We start from the raw sequence: 23,245 nt of genomic DNA, 5'->3' as shown, positions 1-23,245 counted from the left end.
TATAGATCTTACTTGACTACAAATAGGCTATTACAAATAAAAAGTTTAAGAAAAACCCAAAGAAAAATTGTATTGCTTTGATGTTGCTCTTTTATTGCTTATGAGCCTTGATATGTTTCAAGAAAATTTCAAGAAAATCTGCTTCGTTGCAAATGTTTCTCCTTTAATTCCTCAAGAGGAATACAAATAGACACATATGAGATAGATTTTCACACACAATAAAAGTTTAGAACTATAAAATTAATAGATTGTTGGTTTTAATATTGTGATATGATTTTTATTGCAAATACAATGTAGGGAGCTTTTATGATTTTTTCAGAGGGAACTTCTGAGAAGCAGGTGCCCATTGGTTCTTGATTTGGAAGTTCATAACTATTACTGTGGTGCTTAAAGGTGCGGTCACATTTAATGTTTCTCAACAAAAATCTAGTAATTTTTAATAGGAATCCACACAATCAAGAGTTTTGTCAGTGCAAAAGATTTCCATGCACAGATTTTGCAACGGGTTAAGGTTGTGGTAATTTTCTGCATTAACCAAAAGAAAGCTGCTTGATTTGAAAGTGTTAAAAATTCATGCAAATTATTCTTTTGTTAAGGCTACACATTAGGACACATTAAAGGGGATTTCATTTGTGATTTTTCTGTCATATGGGAAGAAACAAAGCTTCAGTCCAAGAATCAAATGAGTGGGGCTGTATTTTCGTGGTTTGCTAATTTCAGTGAGAAACATTGTATGCAGGAGTTAATATTGTTCAAACATTCTTCTTCTTATTATTGAGTCTTTATGAATCAGTGGTCCCGGGAATAACAACATGAACAAAGACGGACGGTGTGGTTTGCATATTGTGCCATTGGTGTTTCATTAGAGAGGTGTGAAGGGGTGTGTATTTGTGTGTGTGGACTAGTGGGGGAAGGGTACACATTTTACCTCCTTTGAGGAAACCTACCTTCTTTGTGTACGTTCACTGTGTTGCATTAATCGTATTCCCTCATTTGTATCAAATGTAGACTGAGGGAGAAGAGAGGAAGGTGAAGAGAGAGAGGCAGTGGGAGGAGGGAAATAATTGAGGCTATTATGAAAGGAAGATAGAGACAGAGTGAGGAAGGGGGATCGTGTCGTACAGACGACAGCATCCTTATTGCGACAGGGAGCTGCAGTTGCTTAAAGAGAGAAAAGATCTTGTAAAATTAGCAAAGGCCAGTTGCCGTTATTGACGCAGAGCGCGCGCGGCACCTGCAGCGTCACTGGAGGAGGCAGAGGCACGCGAGCACGTCCTCACTCAAAGCTGTTTTACAAAGGTAAGAAAGCGCTTTTAAACCTCCATCTTCCGAAACTTAATGATCCACTTATTTTCATTTATATGGCCTTTTCTTCGCTATTTGCCTGTTTATGTGGTATATAATCTCGGACGACACGCGCTGTGTTTATATTTCGCTTTGTATTGAAGCGTCCCATCTCTCAGCAATCGATTGCGCAATACAGTCTAGCGGAAATAAATGTAGGGATATTTCGTTTAACTATGCAACACTGTGTAGTTATTAGGAGGCCTATATGAAACAAACACGTCTGTTATGAAGTAATGGGACGGACTGGTGTGAACATCTTTACGGCGTTTTGTTTACACGAGAGCGACATATGATTTTATGATTGAAATCATAGCGACTGATAGATAACAGAAGCGTGAGTCTTACCTTAAACACCTGTGCAAACTGCTGACCAAAGACAAACATAAAGTACTTTTTGAGAAGTCTGTTATATACCAGAAATGATGTTATAGGAGAGTCGGAGCAGTTAAAATTGCATAACGTTGTAGGTTTTATATTGCATTAAAGAGTATGACCTGCTCATACTGTATGTTGAGGAGACCGGGGCTTGTTATCATTAGACGAAGTTTAGAGTCAAAGTCCTATTAGACACGTGTGTTTTCTCTAGCAGATGTTTTGATGGTTTCAAGCGACACACACACACACACACACACACACACACACACACACACACACACACACACACACATATATATATATATATATATATATATATATATATATATATATATATATATATATATATATATAAATTAGATTTTTTATTTATTTATGTAGAGTCATGTACAGTATACTAGTTTGGAAAGTTGTTCAGTAGGTTGAAATATTAAAGGATAAAAGCATTTTCAATTATGTCATCTTATATTGTGAAGAATGCAGACCCGAATCTGAACACACTGCTCCAGTTCATAAATTCTCATCATACACTAAAGCTCACCGAGGTCAGTATGCCCCAATACTAACTGCCTTGTTCTGTGACTCAGCCATGTGGCACGAAATTCTCGGTTCATTTGTCGTGTTTTATTCCGTTATCAGTTGAATCTGTAGGACTTCAGAAAAAACTGTACTGAGAACCGACTGAATCATTTTAGGCTTTTCTCTGTAATTAGGGCTGTGAAGGTGGCAGATTTTTTCAAACCTGACCAGCCAGGCGTTTGTGATCATGGGAACTGGAAGACACTTGTAAAAACGCGGATGGGTGACATGAATGGAGATGGCTCCAGATCGGCGATGTATTCGGTTTCCCAACAAGGTCCATCTCCCAAAACAAAATTAGATTACTGAATGCATAAACAATATTTTCCTGCGCTCAAAAATGCCAATCTGAAGGAAACTCTTGTGTATGGCATTTAATGTAGTGTGTGAATAACCAACATAGACTACATAGTCTAAATATATATATATATATTTTTTTAATAAAACAACTATTACTGTTATTACACTTGTATACAAAACTTCGTATTATGCGAATTTTCACCATGCATTTTGCCACATGCTTTTCATGCTTTTAATCAGTCTTCATTTAGTTTTACTTGCACTCTTTGCAGGCACTTGCTATCTGAATCAACAGAAGTATTGTTTAGAAGTTAGATCTAATGAACATGACCAGAAACTGAACTTGATTGGGTTTTCACATCATAAATTATTCAGGATTTTAGCTCAACCACATTTTGAAACCTGGAAAAGGAAATTTGCACAAAGCAATAAAGGTATATAAATGGTCAGTGACTTTATTGGTGACATTTGTAGTGAGAGAGAGCATTTCGAAGGCATTTTGGAGGCTGGGGACAGCCATGGCCAAGGGTTAAACCTGATAGTGATGGACCGAGCAGCGGCAGCAAATTAAAGCTCAGTGAAGCACTGTGGAAAAGTACAACACAGACTGCTAATGCTGGCCTGCAGCAGCCCCATCAGTGTGCCCAGGTGTGCGGCTAGAACCAAAAATGTGAGACGGTGAGAGACAGAGAAAGAAAAAAAAAAAAACTCAGAGTTTGGCAGATTTATGACCTAGAACTTTTATAAAATAATTCATGTAAATATAGCTTCACAATCTACAGGAATGAGGGCGTGTGCTATATCTACCAGCCTCATAAAACATTCACAAGATGCCCATGCTTTCAAAAGCAGACGAGGGTGAGCATTTGGATAGGCCTAGTGGTCCAGTTCTTTTTTTTATGGGTGTTGTCCACGTGGTACATATATTCAATCCATAGTGACACAAAAATAGACCAATTTTCCCTTATAAAAAAGTATACATCCAATTTATAAAGTGCTTTTCTTATATCAAACTGAACAGAAAAACATTGATAAGCAATATACAGTATGCACTATCCTGTTCAAATGTATATGGTTGGTAAGCCGTAGTCTCTTATACTCAGCAAAGCTGCATTTATGTGATCAATTGTTTTTAAAGATGAAATATTATTGCAATTTAAAACAATTCCAATTTTGATATATTTTTGAATGTAATGTGATGTTCTGTGTTCTGTGATGACAAAACCAAATTTTCAGCAGCCATTATTCCAGTCTTTAGTTTTAAGATGATCCTTCAGAAAACATTCTAATATACTGATGTGATGCTCAAGAAACTTTTCTTATTATTACCAATGTTGAAATCAGTTGTGCTGCTTAATATTCCTTAATATTCTTTGGTGGAAATTATACGTTTTTTTTTTTTTTCAGGATTCTCCAGCATTTATTTTAACTACGTACCGTAGATGTCTTTGCTGTCACTTTTGTTCATTTTTTTAGATCATTGCTGAATAAAAGTATTAATTTCTTTAAAAAAAACAAAAAAAACAACCTTATTGGCCCTAAACATATTGATTTTAAACCATATGGCAGTTAGAGAATGCAATTTTTTGTGTACTGTGCTTCTCGAATAGGGTACTCATTGTTATTATTATTAATATTATTATTTTATATACAAATTCATGAGTCATCTTTCTCTTTTTATTATGTGCCATGTTTAAGACAGGACATGGTAAAAAAAAACTGCAAAAATACTTCAAATTAGGTCTCGATATTAGATTTTTCATACCACTGTTATTGTGGCCATAAGAATTCACGATATTGATATACCGTGATATCTATAGAAACCTTGGGGGGAAAAGATATCAGTCAAATCATTTTTACTTTGTTTATTGAGTTTTTCTTTTTCAACCAACGAACATCCGGATACTGATAAACGCAGGGCACAAGACTCTGGCTTTCTCCATCTTCTTTGAAGCTCCTATGAAATAACGAGAGAGAAAATTTTGTCAACGGTATGATGAATAAATATTAATGGTAACACTTTACAATAAGATGTACTTTATTAACATTTATTAAGTTATCATAAGAGAACTGATCATTTTAAATATTGCGGTTATCGCTATATCGTCACACACCAAATTGACACGAGATCAATAATTGTTGCTTTGAATATCACGGTTATCATCAATACCGGTATATCGCGACACCCCTACTTCAAATTCTAAATGAACCTCTATATGCTAGCTATTCTATAAATGCAGAACATAATATATTTAGCTTTATTGAAGCTCCGACCATTTTAACTCCAGTCATAGCTTTGAATTGAAAAAGTGTCATCTTACCTTGCCAGCTGAATTTCTGTTTTTTGGGGGCATATACCCTCTTAACTAAGCAGTTTAGGGCCCTTTTTTCACTAATTCTGCTTTTTTTATGGTTAGAGTAAATTGTATTAATCTAAAAGCCTGTATAATTAATTTAAATCATGAAACTTAAACAATTTAAGAACAATTTATTAAAATTTTAAGAAAAATTAATACTTAAGTCGTATTTTTGCGGCTTAATATTCATAGACACTAGTATATGTCACGTTTTGATTTAAGTGTACTCAGCTACTTTTGATTTATTAACCCAAAATTTGGCAAATTCCATTTTATGACTGAATTCCGCTATTCTGTTTTCTGCATCGTGGAAATCATAGGGCTCTAGTAATTGGTCTCTAAATCATCCACTTACTCTTTACGCTTTAATAGTCAGGCTCTTTTAAGCAGTGGTCTCCATCATATCTATTGCTACACTTCATGCTGTTTACTCCCTAGAGCTTGAAGGAAATGAGGCAGATTCTGTGCCTCAGAATGTTATGGTTTCTATGTTGCTTTGTTACTGGAATGTCAAGGTTAGGACATGTGATTCAGCTCCGATCAATAAACCTATTTCTGAATCTGGGCAGTTGGCAAACTTGAAGCTAGTGCACATGATTCATTTGTTTATGCTGTGATGTGAGTAGGCCTAAATACAATTGTTTGAATGACTCATTGCTCAAAATGATATATTTAGTCAAATAACTTCAAAATGTATTTCAAATGTTAACATCTAATTTAACTGTTTTTATTCAAGTCAAGTGATTGATTTCAATGTATATGTTAAGTTACATCAATAAAAGTCTTTTTTTAAGATGGCAAAATTTGTAGAAAATAGCTCAGCAAGGCAACGAATGTCTGTTTTAAAAATGGTTTCATGAACACTTCAATTTTAATAATTAATTAATTAATTACTAACACACTTTTGCTTTAAATATAATTTCTTTAATGATTATTTCCATATTCACATTTCAGTATATAGCTAAAAGACACTTCTAGAAAGCTAAAGTGACCCAGTAATCCTCTCAGATCATGGATGACGTGAGAGTGAGATGCATCCACAGTACTATGAGAATCTATGTTAATGTGAGATGAAATTAGATTAGTATGGGAGCTGAAATGCATTCCTGTCCAGCTTCTGAAAAATTATCCTTTAGAGAGCATTGAAGCCTTGAACTTAGGATGATGTGCTTACTGAAGGGAAGTTTTAACTGAAGCCAAGTGAATCTGAACTGAAGCGTCAGATATATTTGAACGACTCATTCATCCCTATGAGAATGTACTCACTTAACCCTGATCTGCACACATCCAGGTCATGCGCGCCTTAAGCAGTACAACCATTCAATTGGAGTGCTAATAAATTTTTTTTTCAAATAGTTCACTGGGAAGGTCAGAGACCACAGTTCAGACGTCTATGTCAGAGGGTCATAAAGGTCAAGGACCACCACATCTGTTGGGTTATGGAGGTCTTGTTGAGATACGGCCATTCGAGAGAATGGATGGGCCTGTGTTTGAGGATGGAGGTGATAAATGAGGAAGAGTGGGGCATTTCTCAGTTCTCTGATCTCTACTGTGAAGTACTCAAGTACAGATGAGCTTCTGTTTTGTGTCCTGCAATGAGCACATCTGGGACATAGAGCCGTCATTGTTCTACTCCAGACATTGCTGCTGCAGATGCTGTATCTGTCAGTGATAACATGGCATGCTCCAACTGAAGTCACTGGGCATCGTAATTGCAGTCTCTCCCTCGGTACGGCCGTCCATCCCTGTGTCATGTGTTAATGGTTCTTATCACAGGAAATGTGTAACAGAGAGAGCTCTATATGCAGTTTCTGCTGGTCTCTTCACTAAGACATCGGTAAAATTTATTTCAGCCAAAAGAATAGTGGAACAGTCAGCTATAATATTAATGATATTATGGTTAAAATTAAGGGCTGTGAATCGATTAAAATATATTATACAAGATTATATGCTGTTCAAAAGTTGTATTCCAGTAAGGTTTTTTTTAAGAAATTAATAATTTCATGCAGCAAGCACATAGGGAGGATGAAATTAATCTAAAGTTACACTAAAAGCATTTACAGTTCAGTACAGTTCTTTTGAACTTTCTATTCATCAAAGCAATATTTTTTCACAAAAATATTAAGCATCTTTTGTGCTCTGTTGAATCATGTGCTCTGATGATTCAGCTTTATCATCAAAGTATATAAGTTACAAATACAAATAATAAATTAAAATAAATTAATACATTAAAATATATTTACAGTAGGAAATGTAAAATAGGAAACATTAAAATAGAAGAGTTATTTTAAATGATAATAATATTTCACAGTATTTCTGTTTCATATATAAGCTATATTTATTTTCCTGTGATAACTGATTAAAGTCTGATTTTAAAATAACATTAAATTTTATCAACAACAAAAAAAAAAATATTATAAATGCTACAGTGAATTTAGGCATCACAAAATTAAAAAAATTATTACAGTATGAAAATAGATATTTTGTAATATTTACCATTGGTTGCATTTAACAGTGTTATTAAATTATTAGTGGTTTTAAAGTGTTTTTTAAGTGAGTGTTAGATGAGACAAAGGTAGTTATAAATTATATTATGTGTATCATTGCAGGAGAGGTAGTGGGTACACATGATTAGTATTAACAAATCGAGATTGATATCTGTCAGTGTTTAAAAAGTTATTCTCTGAATTAAAATTGTCAAAGAATGCTCCTTTTTAGATATGAGAAAGAAAGATTGTAATCAGGCTTTTGAAGGTCACCAAATTTCAGTCTGTTTCCTCTTCAAAAAGGACAAGCATATCATTGTCCTCTGTGAAGTGAGCCAAAGCTATTACAGGATATTTCATCCTGGCAGGCTTTCAACACTCAAAGACTATCATGTTGATATTTCAGTTATAGGAGGCTAGTGGGTCCACATGAGGCTGTTTGTCTTCTCGGGTCTCTCACCCACACACACTTTCTCTTGTGAGTTGGGTAGCTACATCTCCAGGGGATGGGGAGGCAATGAGATTTTGTTAAATCTTTTGTTTTGAAAAAAGTCTGCACACTCCACCAGAAATCAGGGCCATGTTTCTTTCAGTAAATGTTTTGCATGTAATTTCTTTCTGAGTGTGCAGACTTTTTTTCGTGTATTCCACACATTTAACAAAACCTCATTGCCTCCCCTTTGCAGACTTAAAAAAATAATAATATATTTCACCTTTTGTAAATCAGATCGTTTGGATGATTTTGAAGGTGCGGTAAGTTTCTGGCTGTTTTTCAGTTAATTGTGTGAATGCATGAGGACAGTTGAAACTGGTGGTCCATAAGCTGCTGTATTAAATTTATGTACTGAATATGTGCATCCTGTATATTTATGGGTGATTCATCATTTAGGGCGAAATTTACTTAATAAAAATAATAAATCTTATCTTATCTAAATAATCTTATCTTATCTAAAATATTAAGTATTAATAGATTGAAATATTATGAATTCTAATATAATATAGAATAAAAAAATAAAATGAATTAAATATTTAAAGCTAATATAAAATATCCTTTAAAACTAGTGTTTAATTTATATATATATATATACATATATATATATATATATATATATATATATATATATATATATATATATATATATATATATATATATATATATATATAAATCAAAGTGGGAGACCGAATTGAATCACCCAGTATTGAATATGTATCCTTTCTTTTAGCATTTGAAATCTGCATTATACATAAGAAAGACTTTCACAATATATTCAAATTTAGAGGCGCCACAGTGCAGCTTAAACCCAATTTGGAGTACTCAAGCTTTGCTTAACACAAATTAAAGATACCATTGTTTATACTTTAGCACAGGTCTTTGGATCTGTGAAATTTGAGCTATTCCCAGATCTGGTTTCAGATATTCAAACAAGCTGCTGTCTAAAGCCATGCTGTACCCAGCCTCAGCACTTTTCCCGGCATCTGTGCTTTCCTGTCTATTGTGGTGGCACCAGTTAGAATTGGTATGACAGTAGTCCTCAGGTATATTATAGGAGAATCTAGGTAACCACCAATATATGGGCCATGGACAACCACACAATGTTCTATACAAGCAAAATGAAATTGCTGGAATAGTATTCTGAATAAAAGCTACCACACTCATACAGTCATGTGAAAGAGAAAGGACACCCTATTAAATTCCATGGTTTCATTGGTTTCAAATTCATTCATCTGGTAATTGGCAGCCAGGTCTTAAAATTTGGAAAGAAAGACCTCAGATGAACAACAACACATGACATAACACACTGTCATTATTTATTTAACAAAAACCTGGCTAAAATGGAAAATTCATGGGTGACAAACTAAGGACAATCTTACTGTCAACAGAGGGTAAGTAATGGTCAGGCACTGGTAGTCAAATATTTTTGATTAACTGATCATCAGCGAGTGTGAGCACCTCTGTAAAAGCAGAAGTTTTCACAGTTTGCTGGTCTGGAGCTTTTAGGTGTGTGATAAAACAATGTCACAGAGATAAGACATCAGCAGTGATCTTAGAGAAGCAGTTGTTACTGCCATCAATCTTGGAAGGGTAATATGGCCGTTTCCAAACAATTCCAAAGAAGTCCATCATTCCACAGTGAGGAAGATGATTCACAAATGGAAGACAGAGCAGGAGTGGATGTCCCCGGAAATTCGCCCCATGGTCAGACAGTACAATCATTGCAGACAACCCAGCAACTACACCTCAGACTCTACAGGCAACAAAGTCCTTTGAACAGACAAGACTAAAGTGGAAATATTTGGCCATAATGCACAGTGCCACATTTGGTCAAAGCCAAAAGAGCATATCAGCACAGACAACTCATACTAAAAGTCAATCATGCTGGTGGAGAGGTGATGTTTTGGGCTTGTTTTGTAGCCACAGGAACTGGGCACCTCACAGTTATTGAGTCGACCATGAACGCCTCTGTATGCTAAAGTATTGTAGAGTCAAACATACCAGCAAATCTACAACAGAACGGCTTAAAAAGAAAAGAATCAAGGTTACAATAGCCAGTCAAAGCCCAGACTGAAATACTGTGGTGAGAGCTGTTCATAAACAAATAATGGTACAACATAGTAAGATGAGTGGGCCAAAATTCCTCCAAAACAATGTTAGGTGTTATTCAAATCTTTCACTTATTATATTAATTAACATCACCTATTGCTTGGCTTTAGTTTGTAATAAAGACAAATGTTCCCTTTTTTTGGACAGCAGCATTTAAAACTCATTCAGCATTTTATTTGATCATCACTGCCTCAGTGAAATATCAAGAAAGACGAGACTTAGGCCTAAAAATGCACGGCACAAGGCTAAGAGTCAGTATGTCAGCAGAGTCTATGAGCCCTTGTGTGGATTTGTAGACCCTTTAGTCTCAAAATTATCACCATTGGGAACCACTATGAAAATAACAAAACTAAAGACTTTATTAAAAGTTCTTAAGTGATTGTTATGGTTTAAAAATTTGAAATATAAATCTGAATGTAAACAGGCAATGACACAAAATGAGCTTTCATGTATCCCATTGAGAAAGTTCAAAATGACCTAATAAACACCCTGCTGCCCTTGTGTTTCATTTCAATACATGGCTGGATAGAAACATAATAATATCACTGAAAGCTTTCAATAGTATTCAGTAGTATCTGTTAATTACACATTGCCATTTACAATTTAATCATGCTTTTTGCTCTGCTTTATTGTCACGGTTCATAGATTCTAGGCTTAATTGCATAGTCATTATAATGATTGGTTTTAATGTACCCAAGACTTTCAGTCTGGAAACAGTAAGTTCAAGCTTTGTGTCATTGTTCAAACACTGAGTAAATGACTCACTGCTCTGAACAAACATGTCGAATGGCAAACAATTACAACAAATAGCTAGTCATGGCATGAATACTTATTAAAGGATGCACATGGTGTTGAATCCACAGACCTCTACTTAAATTTGCTGTGGAATGACTCATAAGACATTTTCGGCACTTTTAAATGCAAAGCTGTAAGCCAGAAACGTATTTGTAGTTTTCAAATAAGTGTTGTTGACGTGTTTTTTGCAAGAACATATAGATGTGCCTTTTCTGCATGGATCATCATTATAATTCCTCCCCACTGCTGCTGTTTTAGCTCTGGCTATCAAGTGCTAACTTTATCGGCAAACTCAGATTGCAAACACTGAATATTTATTCAGTGTCAAAGCCATGACTTGGGGACACTAAGCCATACATTTTAGATCAGCTTTGGATCGGTTCAGTGAATACCAATTTTATTCACTTTAGGAATATTCAGACCAAGGCAATATGTTTCTTGCTGTATCAGATGTTAAGAATTGGAATTTGATTGTTAGTTTGTAGACCAAAGCATTTTTATGAAGATGCAGTACCCTTCATATTTACAGTTTTTTTCAATCGCTAACAAGCGCTTAACCATACTTCAGATACTTTTTCTAAACTCTTAACACAGACTCACACCTACAAAACACAATTGGCCAAATGGATAATTTTCTTCTCAAATACACATTTTGTTAAATATATACTAAGTCTTCATTTCAAAATAGAACACATCTTTCTCTGCACACACCAACTTTACCAAAACACTGCAAATCTGACTCAAAATTAAATTATTCTGTCAAAGAATAACACTTGTTTTCACTTCAAAAGGTACATGCAGTCAATCAAATTACACCAGGTTTCAGAATACTGGCTATTGTTGACATTACAAAAACTGCATAGACTTTTCAGTCTCAGTTTTACAGGTATTTGCATGCAAAACATGCAAATTCATTGTTTTACACTACATTTCTTGGTTAGGAACTGTATGTCCAAATATACAGTAATGTTCACATTCAAAAGCATTCCAGTAAAAAGCTATTTTTTTCCTTTACTGTTTACTGCAGGAGGTACAGTAGAAACACGGTATGATAGAACAGAAAAGGTTTGACAGTATTGCTTACAGTGAACAAAATATCCATGAAACACATACGAGCATTCTGAACCAAAAAACAACAACAGCAAAAAAGCCCAGATAAAAAAGGGGGGTAAAATAAAAACAATCTCTCACTGCTCCTCTCACTGCATCTCTCACTGCTCCTGCTCCTCTCACTGCTCCTCTCACTGCATCTCTCACTGCTCCTGCTCCTCTCACTGCTCCTGCTCCTCTCACTGCTCCTCTCACTGCTCCTGCTCCTCTCACTGCTCCTCTCACTGCTCCTGCTCCTCTCACTGCTCCTCTCACTGCTCCTCTCATTGCTCCTGCTCCTCTCACTGCTCCTCTCACTGCATCTCTCACTGCTACTCTCACTGCTCCTGCTCCTCTAACTGCTCCTCTCACTGCTCCTGCTCCTCTCACTGCATCTCTCACTGCTCCTGCTCCTCTCACTGCTCCTCTCACTGCTCCTGCTCCTCTCACTGCATCTCTCACTGCTCCTGCTCCTCTCACTGCTCCTGCTCCTCTCACTGCATCTCTCACTGCTCCTGCTCCTCTCACTGCTCCTGCTCCTCTCACTGCTCCTCTCACTGCTCCTCTCATTGCTCCTGCTCCTCTCACTGCTCCTCTCACTGCATCTCTCACTGCTCCTCTCACTGCTCCTGCTCCTCTAACTGCTCCTCTCACTGCTCCTGCTCCTCTCACTGCATCTCTCACTGCTCCTGCTCCTCTCACTGCTCCTCTCACTGCTCCTGCTCCTCTTACTGCATCTCTCACTGCTCCTGCTCCTCTCACTGCTCCTGCTCCTCTCACTGCATCTCTCACTGCTCCTGCTCCTCTCACTGCTCCTCTCACTGCTCCTGCTCCTCTTACTGCATCTCTCACTGCTCCTGCTCCTCTCACTGCTCCTGCTCCTCTCACTGCTCCTGCTCCTCTCACTGCTCCTGCTCCTCTCACTGCCCCTGCTCCTCTCACTGCTCCTGCTCCTCTCACTGCTCCTGCTCCTCTCACTGCATCTCTCACTGCTGCTGCTCCTCTCACTGCTCCTGCTCCTCTCACTGCATCTCTCACTGCTCCTGCTCCTCTCACTGCTCCTGCTCCTCTCACTGCATCTCTCACTGCTCCTCTCACTGCTCCTGCTCCTCTCACTGCATCTCTCACTGCTCCTGCTCCTCTCACTGCTCCTCTCACTGCTCCTGCTCCTCTCACTGCATCTCTCACTGCTCCTGCTCCTCTTACTGCTTCCTGCTCCTCTCACTGCTCCTGCTCCTCTCACTGCATCTCTCACTGCTCCTGCTCCTCTCACTGCTCCTGCTCCTCTCACTGCATCTCTCACTGCTCCTGCTCCTCTCACTGCTCCTCTCACTGCTCCTGCTCCTCTCACTGCATCTCTCACTGCTCCTGCTCCTCTTACTGCTTCCTGCTCCTCTCACTGCTCCTGCTCCTCTCACTGCATCTCTCACTGCTCCTGCTCCTCTCACTGCTCCTGCTCCTCTCACTGCATCTCTCACTGCTCCTGCTCCTCTCACTGCTCCTCTCACTGCTCCTGCTCCTCTCACTGCATCTCTCACTGCTCCTGCTCCTCTTACTGCTTCCTGCTCCTCTCACTGCTCCTCTCACTGCTCCTGCTCCTCTCACTGGGCCCCTTGCTCTTACTTTTCCTCGTCCATACATTACAGTGTTTGTCTTTTTCTGTTTCTGTTTCCAAAAATATCACTCTTCAAAGTCCTCCTGGTATTGTATAAGTGTCAATGTAATAGAAAAAAATAACCCCTGCCATTGAGTCTAAGCCGGATTGGAATCACTTGTGGTTTGCCCAATTTACACAACATAAATCAGCTAAGATAATTTGTTTTTGAACTGATATCATCGCAGAAGCAGAGGTTTTTATACTGTATCTGAGATTTGGAACATTGTTTTTGCTATTGTGGGATGTTGTGTGTTAACATTTGTAAATACTACAAAAACGATCCATAATTTTGTTGGGAGGTATAGCTTGTCTGTTCAGAAAATGTAAGCATTGTGGAAATGTGTTCAATGACTCCATACTGTGTGAAAACGACATGAAATGTGTGAATGGTATGGCCACAATAGACAGATGCTGTGCTAATTGTGTTTAGAGTTTTGAAAATGTGACAACTGCTTGGACAAATGCTTGTTAGCGACTGAAAAAAACTGTAAATGGGTGTCCAGCAGAACCTGAAGGTATGTACGGTAGATGAAGGTATCTAGGCTGATAAAAAATTCCTTAGATATGTTTTTTTATTTTTTTTTAATGAAGTCTCTACATGGATACCTGACTTAAACAGGCCAAAAGTGGAAAAGATCCATTGGGGGGCTTAGTCTCATCAGCAGATGTCAGGGTGGCATGAGCGTCATTGCCCTAGGCAGTCCTTGAGTCCTACAAGAAACATTACTTTTTATAAAGAAAAGGAAGTACTCACTCAGAGATGAATGTAGGAGGGCAAGCACTAGGCAGGGATGAAATGGCCATAGGGAACACTAGGACTTTATACTGATGGGCCCTCTTGTGTTGAATGTCAAAACCAATATAAAGCATATATATAGGGTAATCTGATATAATTTTGAGGCAAAAGCTCACAGATTGGTCAATATAAACCACAATGATGGCACCATCTCCCTGCAAAAATTAATAGAAATGTTTTAGTACAGGTGATGCAAATCCAGTTAATTAAATGCAACCATGTTACTTAGTTACTTAGAATTCATTATTTATTTATTTTTTAAATGTACTTTTTTAAATGTACTGTTAAATGTATGGGTAAAACCGGATGTGTATCAGTATATTGGACCATTCAGTCTGTCTTAAAGGGACAGCAGCCTTATTTACCTGATTATTAATGTTAAGACTATATAGTGTATTATTTTTACACTTTATTCAATTTCTGTAATATTCCTTACTATGTTAGGGATGGGACGGTTCACTGAAAAAAATCGAACCGTTTAGTTCTCCACACACAGTTCGGCACGCGCTGGGACAAAGCTGCTACAGTGATCAATCACGCCACATCTAAAAGTGTCTAAAGGACATTTTTTGTTAGAATTTTGTGATAAAATATACAGGATTTAAAAGCTGAGACTTTGTTTCTTATCAGAAGTTACCAAGCACAAAGTTCTTTGTGATAAATGGATTCGAAACACATTATAAATAATGTTTTGTGCAGGAAAAACAATACTCCTAGCAATTAGGGCTGGGCGGTATATCGAGTTTGTACCATATATCAATATATATTTTAAAAGGCTATATGGTATGAGGCGCATATATGGTATATGAGCGCATCTGAATAATAGCAGTGGACACAGAGTGAGCTTCTGTGGGGTAAGTGCATAATCCAATTTGTACTAAACATGAGGCATGCTTTATATTAAGGGATTTAAAATATCTGGTAATATATAGTTAACATGTCTAGTTTATACTCTGACAGACTCGAGTGCTGTGCCAAACAGATGGATTTGATGATAGCAGATAGCAGTAATGAGGTAATAAAAAATAAAATGCAATTAATCTGTGGCTGTGCTCTTGTTTATTTAATTTTCATTTGTTTTTAGACTGTAATGTTACAATGTTAGAATGTAATGTGATTTTAGCCCATTTTGGCTCATAATTGAGCCAATAAACTCACCCGTTGTTGTTGTATTTTCCTGTATATATATACTGTATATTTTTTTGTTTTGTTTTTTCAATCCAAATAGAAAATGTAGAGAATACAGACATATATGTTTATTGCATTTCAGCCAAAAAATACTGAGATATGATATCTTTGGCCATATCACCTAGCCATACTAGCAACCCTGGCTTAAACTACAGGGGGTTCATGGGGTCAAATAGAACTTGTGTTAACGGTGCTGCGTTAATGCATTATTATTACTTTAACCTACACAGAACTAAATAGGCTGATAGTACAGATAATTGTTTTTTTTTTGGGCTGATACTGATTTTTGGCCCATGCATACCTATTCTTTAGCAATATGATAGTATACATTTTCAGACTCACTCTGTTTCTGTGTGTAGAATTTCTCGCCAACAGAAATCACTCAGCTGTATGACCTCATACCGGCTGGACAAGCTGTTATGATTTTCCTCAGCACTGACATTTGAAATGGACAAAGCAAAACCAGGGGTTTTAACAGAACAGTGTTTGAAGAAGCATGATTCACTCTAGAAAGCTGTGAACCTGAGAGATACACAAAGATCTTGTGCAATCAAAATGTTGTGTATATTTTTGTTCATTAAAAGGTTGCTTTGCAATGTTAAAACAACAATTTAAGAAAAACATTAATTATAAATGTACTGTAAAAATTATTTTATGTCAAATAATATTTTTAAAATCAATAGTCTTATATATTTTGTTATATAAAGTGTTAGTCTTGCAATATAAAAAAATAAAAATAAACAATGTACGAGTAATCAAAATAACACAATAAATATTTTATTTTATTTAAAACGTATAGGTAAAAGTATAGGTAAAATCTATGTAGTTCAAATTTTGTGACGCACTGTTGTTGGGTCCCAGACTATCCCTGATGATAGAGAATGGTAGATAGACTACAAAGAAATGTTATTAGCTATTTATGTATTTGAGGCCAATCAACAGTAAATCAAAGCATAACAGAACTCTTTGTAGCATGAAAATTTGTAGCATTGATGATTTGTGTGTTCCTTGACAAACATCCCTCTTATATTTATACATATAGTACTACATCTACTGCAGCATGAGGAAAAATCCTGTCAGCTACATTCTGGCTGCCAGCACATTATACCGTGCTAAATAGAGTGCAGTTGAAAAGACTTGTGACAACACACTGAAGCAGTGCTGATAAAACAAGCATTTGAGTGCAGTCAGATGGCAATCAGAGGCTTGTTTGGTGTAATTGAAGAAATTCTCTGATGAAAGCCCCTTTCTGTCTTTTTCAAACCTCTACAAACGACCGCTTGGATGCTTCGAAGGGGCTGTTCTCATCGCAAATAGCACATCTTTGGTTCTCAGTTTCTCCTGCAGTTGTACCAGGAACTGCAGAACATCAACCCTTGCTGCGATTGTCATTACTTGGGCCAGGACAAAGATGTGCAATTGCCAATTACAGAACTGGGCTGGGGCGTGGGTTATCCTGCACAGTGAAGGAAACAATCCTGCACACTCAAAGCAGATGTAAGGACAGGATGGCAAATGGTGCAAAACAGCTGCTCCCCGGCACTCTCTTATCAATTTAGCCACAAGACAATTTGAGTCACGTGTCCTCTGTTTTATTAGACCTGGCTCCGAGCTGTGCATCAGCAGGTGACACATAAAGGCGATAGAGCAGTGAATATGATGATGTAGAGTAGATTTTCTGACTTTCAGAGGAATACAGTCAGAATAACTCAGAATTTGTTGCCAATTTAAAACACACATCCTTGGCTGTTATGATTCTTCTTAGTTGTAAAACAGACACAGAAAAACACAAGAATATCCACAGGAAGATTCCTGATGTATTAACCAAAAACCTATGTACCTACTCACCCTCATGTACTGTACACACCTATGTCCTCAACCTCTAAAATGTAATGAGTTTCTTTCTTCTGTAGGAAGTAAAAGAAGATATTTTGAGAAATTTCACAGTGTTTTCTTTTTCTCAGTACAATGGAAGTCAATGGCCACCAAAACTGTTTGGTCACCAACATTCCTCAAAATATATTATTTTGTGCTTTACAGAAACCAGAAAGTTAGGTAGATTTGGAAGCATGCATGCTACTAGCTTATTGACTGTTTATTAATACTTGTATAAATGCCTTATACTGCATGACCATATTTTAGATCCTCTAATCCTAACCCATAACTAAACCTAACAATTATCTTACTAACTATTAATAAGCAGCAAATAAGGGAGTTTACCAAGGAAAAGTCAGAGTTAATCGTGAGAACTGGTCCCCGAATTAAAGTGTGACTGAATTTTCTTTGATTTTTTTGTGAGTCATCTGGTTTTTTGTTTCTCATCAGGAGCTGAAAGTCCTCGGTCTCTCGTCTGGGTGTGGTTGCAGTAGGAGGATGAGGATTCTGTTGTGTCTACTTTCTCTCAGCGCTCTGGCTCTGAGCTACGCATTGGGTAAGTAAGATCTGATCTGATGTCTCCCTTCATCTCATCTTATTCAAGATCACATTTGCAAATATAATTAGTAAGTTTGGCTCAGCCCCTCCCCCATTAGTGAAACTTTGTTACCACTCACCCGTTGTTGTTGTTGTTGTTGTTGTTGTTTTCCTGTATTCCCTCTGCTCCAGCATTTTCTTGTTGAAACATAATTGAAATGTACATTGTCACTTTGATCATGTCTGGGATGTGTGGTTTTGGGCATGGGGGTGGGTGAGGAGGATACAAATTCAGATGAATTATTCATTGTGTTATCTTAGATCAGTGGGCAGAAGGGATTTGATTTACTTGAGAGGTGTTTTTGATGGCTGAAGTAATCCAGGGCCCATTAAACATTAATACAAATGTGCTTTTGTCCATAAAGCTATTAACTTGGCAAATGGTACTCTAGTAAAAGTTGTACTAGTCTCACAGGCATAAAATCTGGTCCACTTTGCAGCAAATTCTGGCCAGGAGCTGCCATCAGACCCACATAAGTGACCAAGCAAAATAACGTATCAACAATTTTGGTCTGCAACTGCCTGAATATAAAAAACAATGAAGATGCAGAAATGTTTGTAGACTTTTTAATCAGAATTCAAGTTATACACAATTATAAGTACCAACACTTTACACAAACATACCAACTTTTAAATCAGACTTTGTTACCGGACAGATAGGTACAGCTACTGAGAAAAATATCCAGGTTTGGATGTACTGTCACAGGCATTGAGATGGAATTGACTAACAGAACAATTACTGTTTCTCTAGTCTAGTACACAGAAGTAACTATACATAAAGACTTCAGTGGAAAAGAACTTAATTGGCAGTTTGGAGCTGTTTATCCCCATTACTGAAAGCAGCCAACACACCACTGAATTCTACTGTAATCTCAGAGCAGAAAACCTCCTGGGGAGCCGGCTTCCCTTCTCAACTCATCTCTCTTCCCCTGCCTCTCTCTTATTGACCTAGATTCTTGTGGGTCTCACCAGAACTGCATACATACACTGATTTGCATACAGACATGCATATATATGCCTGTGCATCCAGAACCCCAGTGAATTCTAAATTACAAATTCATAAATCAAAAGTCTGCACATATATAGAGACTGAAAAATAAATTATTAATCAGTATTTCTGTCTTTTTCTCAAAGATTGTTTAAAAATATCCAGATATTTTGACTTGAAAACAAGATAATATGCATAAGATAATAAAACTTATTTTTAGAGAATATGTCTTGAATTCACTTCATTTTTCTTCTTAAAAATTGTTTACTTTTTAATCACTACAATGGGGAAGAAAATTAAACTTGATTAAGTTCAGTATATTCCCTGAAAAAGATACTTATATCTACATATAAATTAGTGTGTCTTGTTTTAAGAGTGTTTAGATATTTTTACTGAAAAACACACACACACACACACACACAACTGATTAATACTGATTTATTCAGTATTCTAATCCATCACAAATTGCATTTTAATACACAGTCTCAAGTCCATTGGAAACACCAGTTTATATAAAGTAGAAAAGTAAAATCCTAGACATAGATGCACACGCTGACACAAATACACACGGTGACGGTCCCATATAATCCATACTCATTCTTGACCCTACACATAATGCATCATATGCGTTTACAAGACTTACGGTATTCAAATTCCCCTGTTCCCCTCCGTTCTGTCAAAATATCTGAGTGCATGCTATTATATCTGACAGCTTGTATCCCCTGCTGTCTTTCCCCGGGTGGAGTACACTCCCACTCTGAGTGCAAATACGCTGCAGTTGTTAGGCACGCACGACCCCCCTATATCTGTCTGTTTGGCACAATACACTAGCTGTCAAAAGAGAAAGTACAAAAAGACCTGAGCATGACAAGACTACTTCAGCTAGATTACCTCACAGACATTTTACCATACCCTTGACTTTCATTTAGTGTGCTGTTGTCTAGTAGTTAATCATCTGGTAACGAGGAGGATGTTGGTTAAACCCTTTGAAGAGTGATTCAGGGGGTCACCATGTTAAAAGTAACGCATTAAGACCTTATTTGATAAATAAAGAAACATTTTTGACTCTAAATAATTTTGTGACAATCTTTGTTGAAATGTTTCTCACAGACAGTAATGGATGGCACATTTTTGTAAGTGGGGATGTGTGTGTGTCAGGTCACGACAGTGGGCCTGTGTTTGAGGAGCAGCCGTCTAGTCTGATTTACCCCGAGGGGATGCCAGAAGGCAAGGTGACCCTGAGCTGCCAGGCTCGCGCCAGCCCTGCTACTATTTACCGGTACTCAAATCAGATTTTTTTGGCACTTACATCTTATCGAGCAAAACAGGAACTTTGTTTACTTGGTATGACCTATCTATAAACACAAAAATTGTATAAAGAAATTCACTACAGTTCAAATGTTTTGGGTCAGTAAGAATTTTTTTTTTAAATGTTCAAGGGTGTATTTATATATTATTTATTTGGTCAAAAATACATTAAAATCATTAATGCTGTGAAATATTATTGCAATTTAAAATAACTGTTTTCTGTTTTTGTTTTAATTTCAAAATAAATATTTCTTATACTTATCAATATTGAAAAGTGCTACCTAATATTTTTGAGGAAACCACGATAATATTTTCAGGATTCTTTGATTAATTGAATGTTGTAAAGAACAACATATATTTGAAATACAAATCTTTGGTAACACTTTCTATAAAGCCCATATTTATAATACATTATAAGGGTATTCTTAAGGCATTATAATGAATGCATAATGCATTATAAAAAACCTTATAATATGTTGTATCATCTCATGAATATTCATAAGAACAGTTTTAATATATTATAATATTTAATTACTTGTGGTTATAGCTTTTAAGAGTATGATGATTTATAACACAATGAACACGTTCCATCCACTTTTACAATGGATTATATTTCTCATAGTTATAATGTATTATAAGTCTCTTATGTTGCCATTTTTCTTATGCTACTTTACTTAAAGTAGTCAAAGACCACTTATAACATTTACATTTACATTTAGATTTACATTTAATCATTTAGCAGACGCTTTTATCCAAAGCGACTTACAAATGAGAACAATAGAAGCAGTCAGGTCAACAAGAGAACAACAACAGTATACAAGTGCCATGACAAGTCTCAGTTAGTCTAGTATAGAACGCATAGCCAGTTATAAATATATATATATATATATATATATATATATATATATATATATATATATATATATATATATATATATATATATATTATTTTTTTTTATTTTTTTTTTATTTTTTTTTTTATGAAAAAGACAAGAAAAGGAAAAGTACTGGTGTTAGTAGGTTAAGTGCAGGCGAAAAAGGTAAGTCTTTAGATATTTCTTGAAAATGAGTAAAGACTCAGCTGTACGAATTGAGATTGGGAGGTCATTCCACCAGCTAGGCACAGTCCAGGAAAAGGTTCGTGAGAGTGATTTTGAATTTCTTTGGGATGGCACCACAAGGCGTTGTTCACTTGCAGACCGCAAACTTCTGGAGGGCACATAGGATTTAACCAGTGAGTTTAGGTAAGTTGGTGCCGTGCCAGTGGTCGTCTTGTAGGCAAGTACCTTGAATTTGATGCGAGTGGCTACTGGTAGCCAGTGTAAACTGATGAGGAGAGGAGTAACATGAGCTTTTTTTGGCTCATTGAAGACAACCCTCGCTGCTGCATTCTGGATCATTTGCAGAGGCTTGACAGTACATGCCAGGAGAGCATTACAATAGTCCAGTCTGGAGAGAACAAGAGCTTGGACAAGAAGTTGGGTTGCTTGCTCTGACAGGAAGGGTCTAATCTTCCTAATGTTGTATAAGGCAAACCTGCAGGACCGGGTCGTTGTAGCAATGTGGTCAGTGAAGCTTAATTGATGATCCATCACAACTCCTAGGTTTCTGGCTGTCCTCGAAGGAGTTATGGTTGACGAGCCCAGCTGTATAGAGAAGTTGTGATGAATCAATGGGTTAGCTGGAATCACCAGTAGTTCAGTCTTTGTAAGGTTAAGCTGAAGGTGATGGTCATTCATCCAGCTAGAAATGTCACTCAGACAGGCTAAAATGCGAGCAGCTACCGTCGGGTCATCTGGCTGGAATGAGAAGTAGAGTTGGGTGTCATCAGCATAGCAGTGATAAGAAAAGCCATGCTTCTGAATGACAGATCCTAAAGATGTCATGTAGATGGAGAAGAGAAGTGGTCCAAGTACTGAGCCTTGAGGAACCCCAGTAGCAAGGTGATGTGACTTTGAAACATCACCCCTCCAAGACACACTGAAGGATCTGTCAGAGAGGTAGGACTTAACCCACAGGATAGCAGTTCCAGAGATTCCCATCTTTCTGAGGGTGGACAGGAGAATCTGGTGATTAACAGTGTCAAAAGCAGCAGACAAGTCCAGTAAGATGAGTACCGAGGATTTTGAAGCTGCTCTTGCTAGTCGCAGGGCTTCAGTAACCGAGAGCAGAGCAGTCTCAGTTGAGTGGTAAGTAGTAGTAATAATAATAATAATAATAATAATAATAATAATTCTCTCAGACAGCCATAAGATCAGATATCAGATCAGATGTAATATGACACATTTGCTTTGACCTATTTTTATTGTAATATCAGTTTATTATTTTGATGGTAACCTTTAGAAAGTTTGTGATACGTAACTCTGCAACTACATATCAACCAGCGGTCATTGGAGTATTAGTATGTCTGCTACTGTAAATACATGCTAACACTTTAATATGATGGTCAACCAACAGATAAAATTACTGTAAGTGTCTTTGCAAGTACGTTATCTACCATTTTTGAGCATATTAATACTCTAATGAGAGTTAGTTGGAAAGTGGATTACAGTCGATTGATTAAGGGGACCATCAAAATAAAATGTAATCATATAAAACATTGCATTTATTTCAGTTGCTGTATTAAGCTCACATCAGTTAATTAACATAAGCCCCACAGGAAACACTCAAATAACACTCAACATCTAACCACTCACATGCTGTAGTAAGATACTGTGTAGATCTTAAATAATCAATGTCAAGATATGATACAGTCCATTATACTGTAAATGAAGTAGATTTAATAGGAGTTAATTGTGTGTTATAAATAAACATACTCTTAAACTTATCACCACAAATACATAAGTATTGTGATGAATTATAATTGTTGTTATGATTGTTCATGAATTGATATAACATATTATAC

The 23,245-nt window shown here is 36.7% G+C and overlaps 1 protein-coding gene across 1 annotated transcript in view; it reads left to right on the top strand.

The window, feature by feature from the left end:
• Window positions 1–875: 875 nt before the first annotated feature.
• The window catches only part of LOC113055210 (contactin-2-like), a 37,253-nt gene continuing 14,883 nt past the window's right edge, over window positions 876–23,245 (top strand). Inside the window, exons 1-3 of the mRNA XM_026221270.1 lie at window positions 876–1,299; window positions 17,898–18,003; window positions 20,170–20,311. Coding sequence (XP_026077055.1) covers window positions 17,946–18,003; window positions 20,170–20,311 — 200 coding nt within the window. The 5' untranslated portion in view covers window positions 876–1,299; window positions 17,898–17,945. The remainder of the gene's footprint in view (window positions 1,300–17,897; window positions 18,004–20,169; window positions 20,312–23,245) is intronic.

This window comes from Carassius auratus, chromosome 36 (genome assembly GCF_003368295.1).
Source record: "Carassius auratus strain Wakin chromosome 36, ASM336829v1, whole genome shotgun sequence".
NCBI lineage: Eukaryota > Metazoa > Chordata > Actinopteri > Cypriniformes > Cyprinidae > Carassius > Carassius auratus.
Note: the sequence above shows the minus strand (reverse complement) of the source record. Positions and strands in the feature narration are given on the sequence as shown.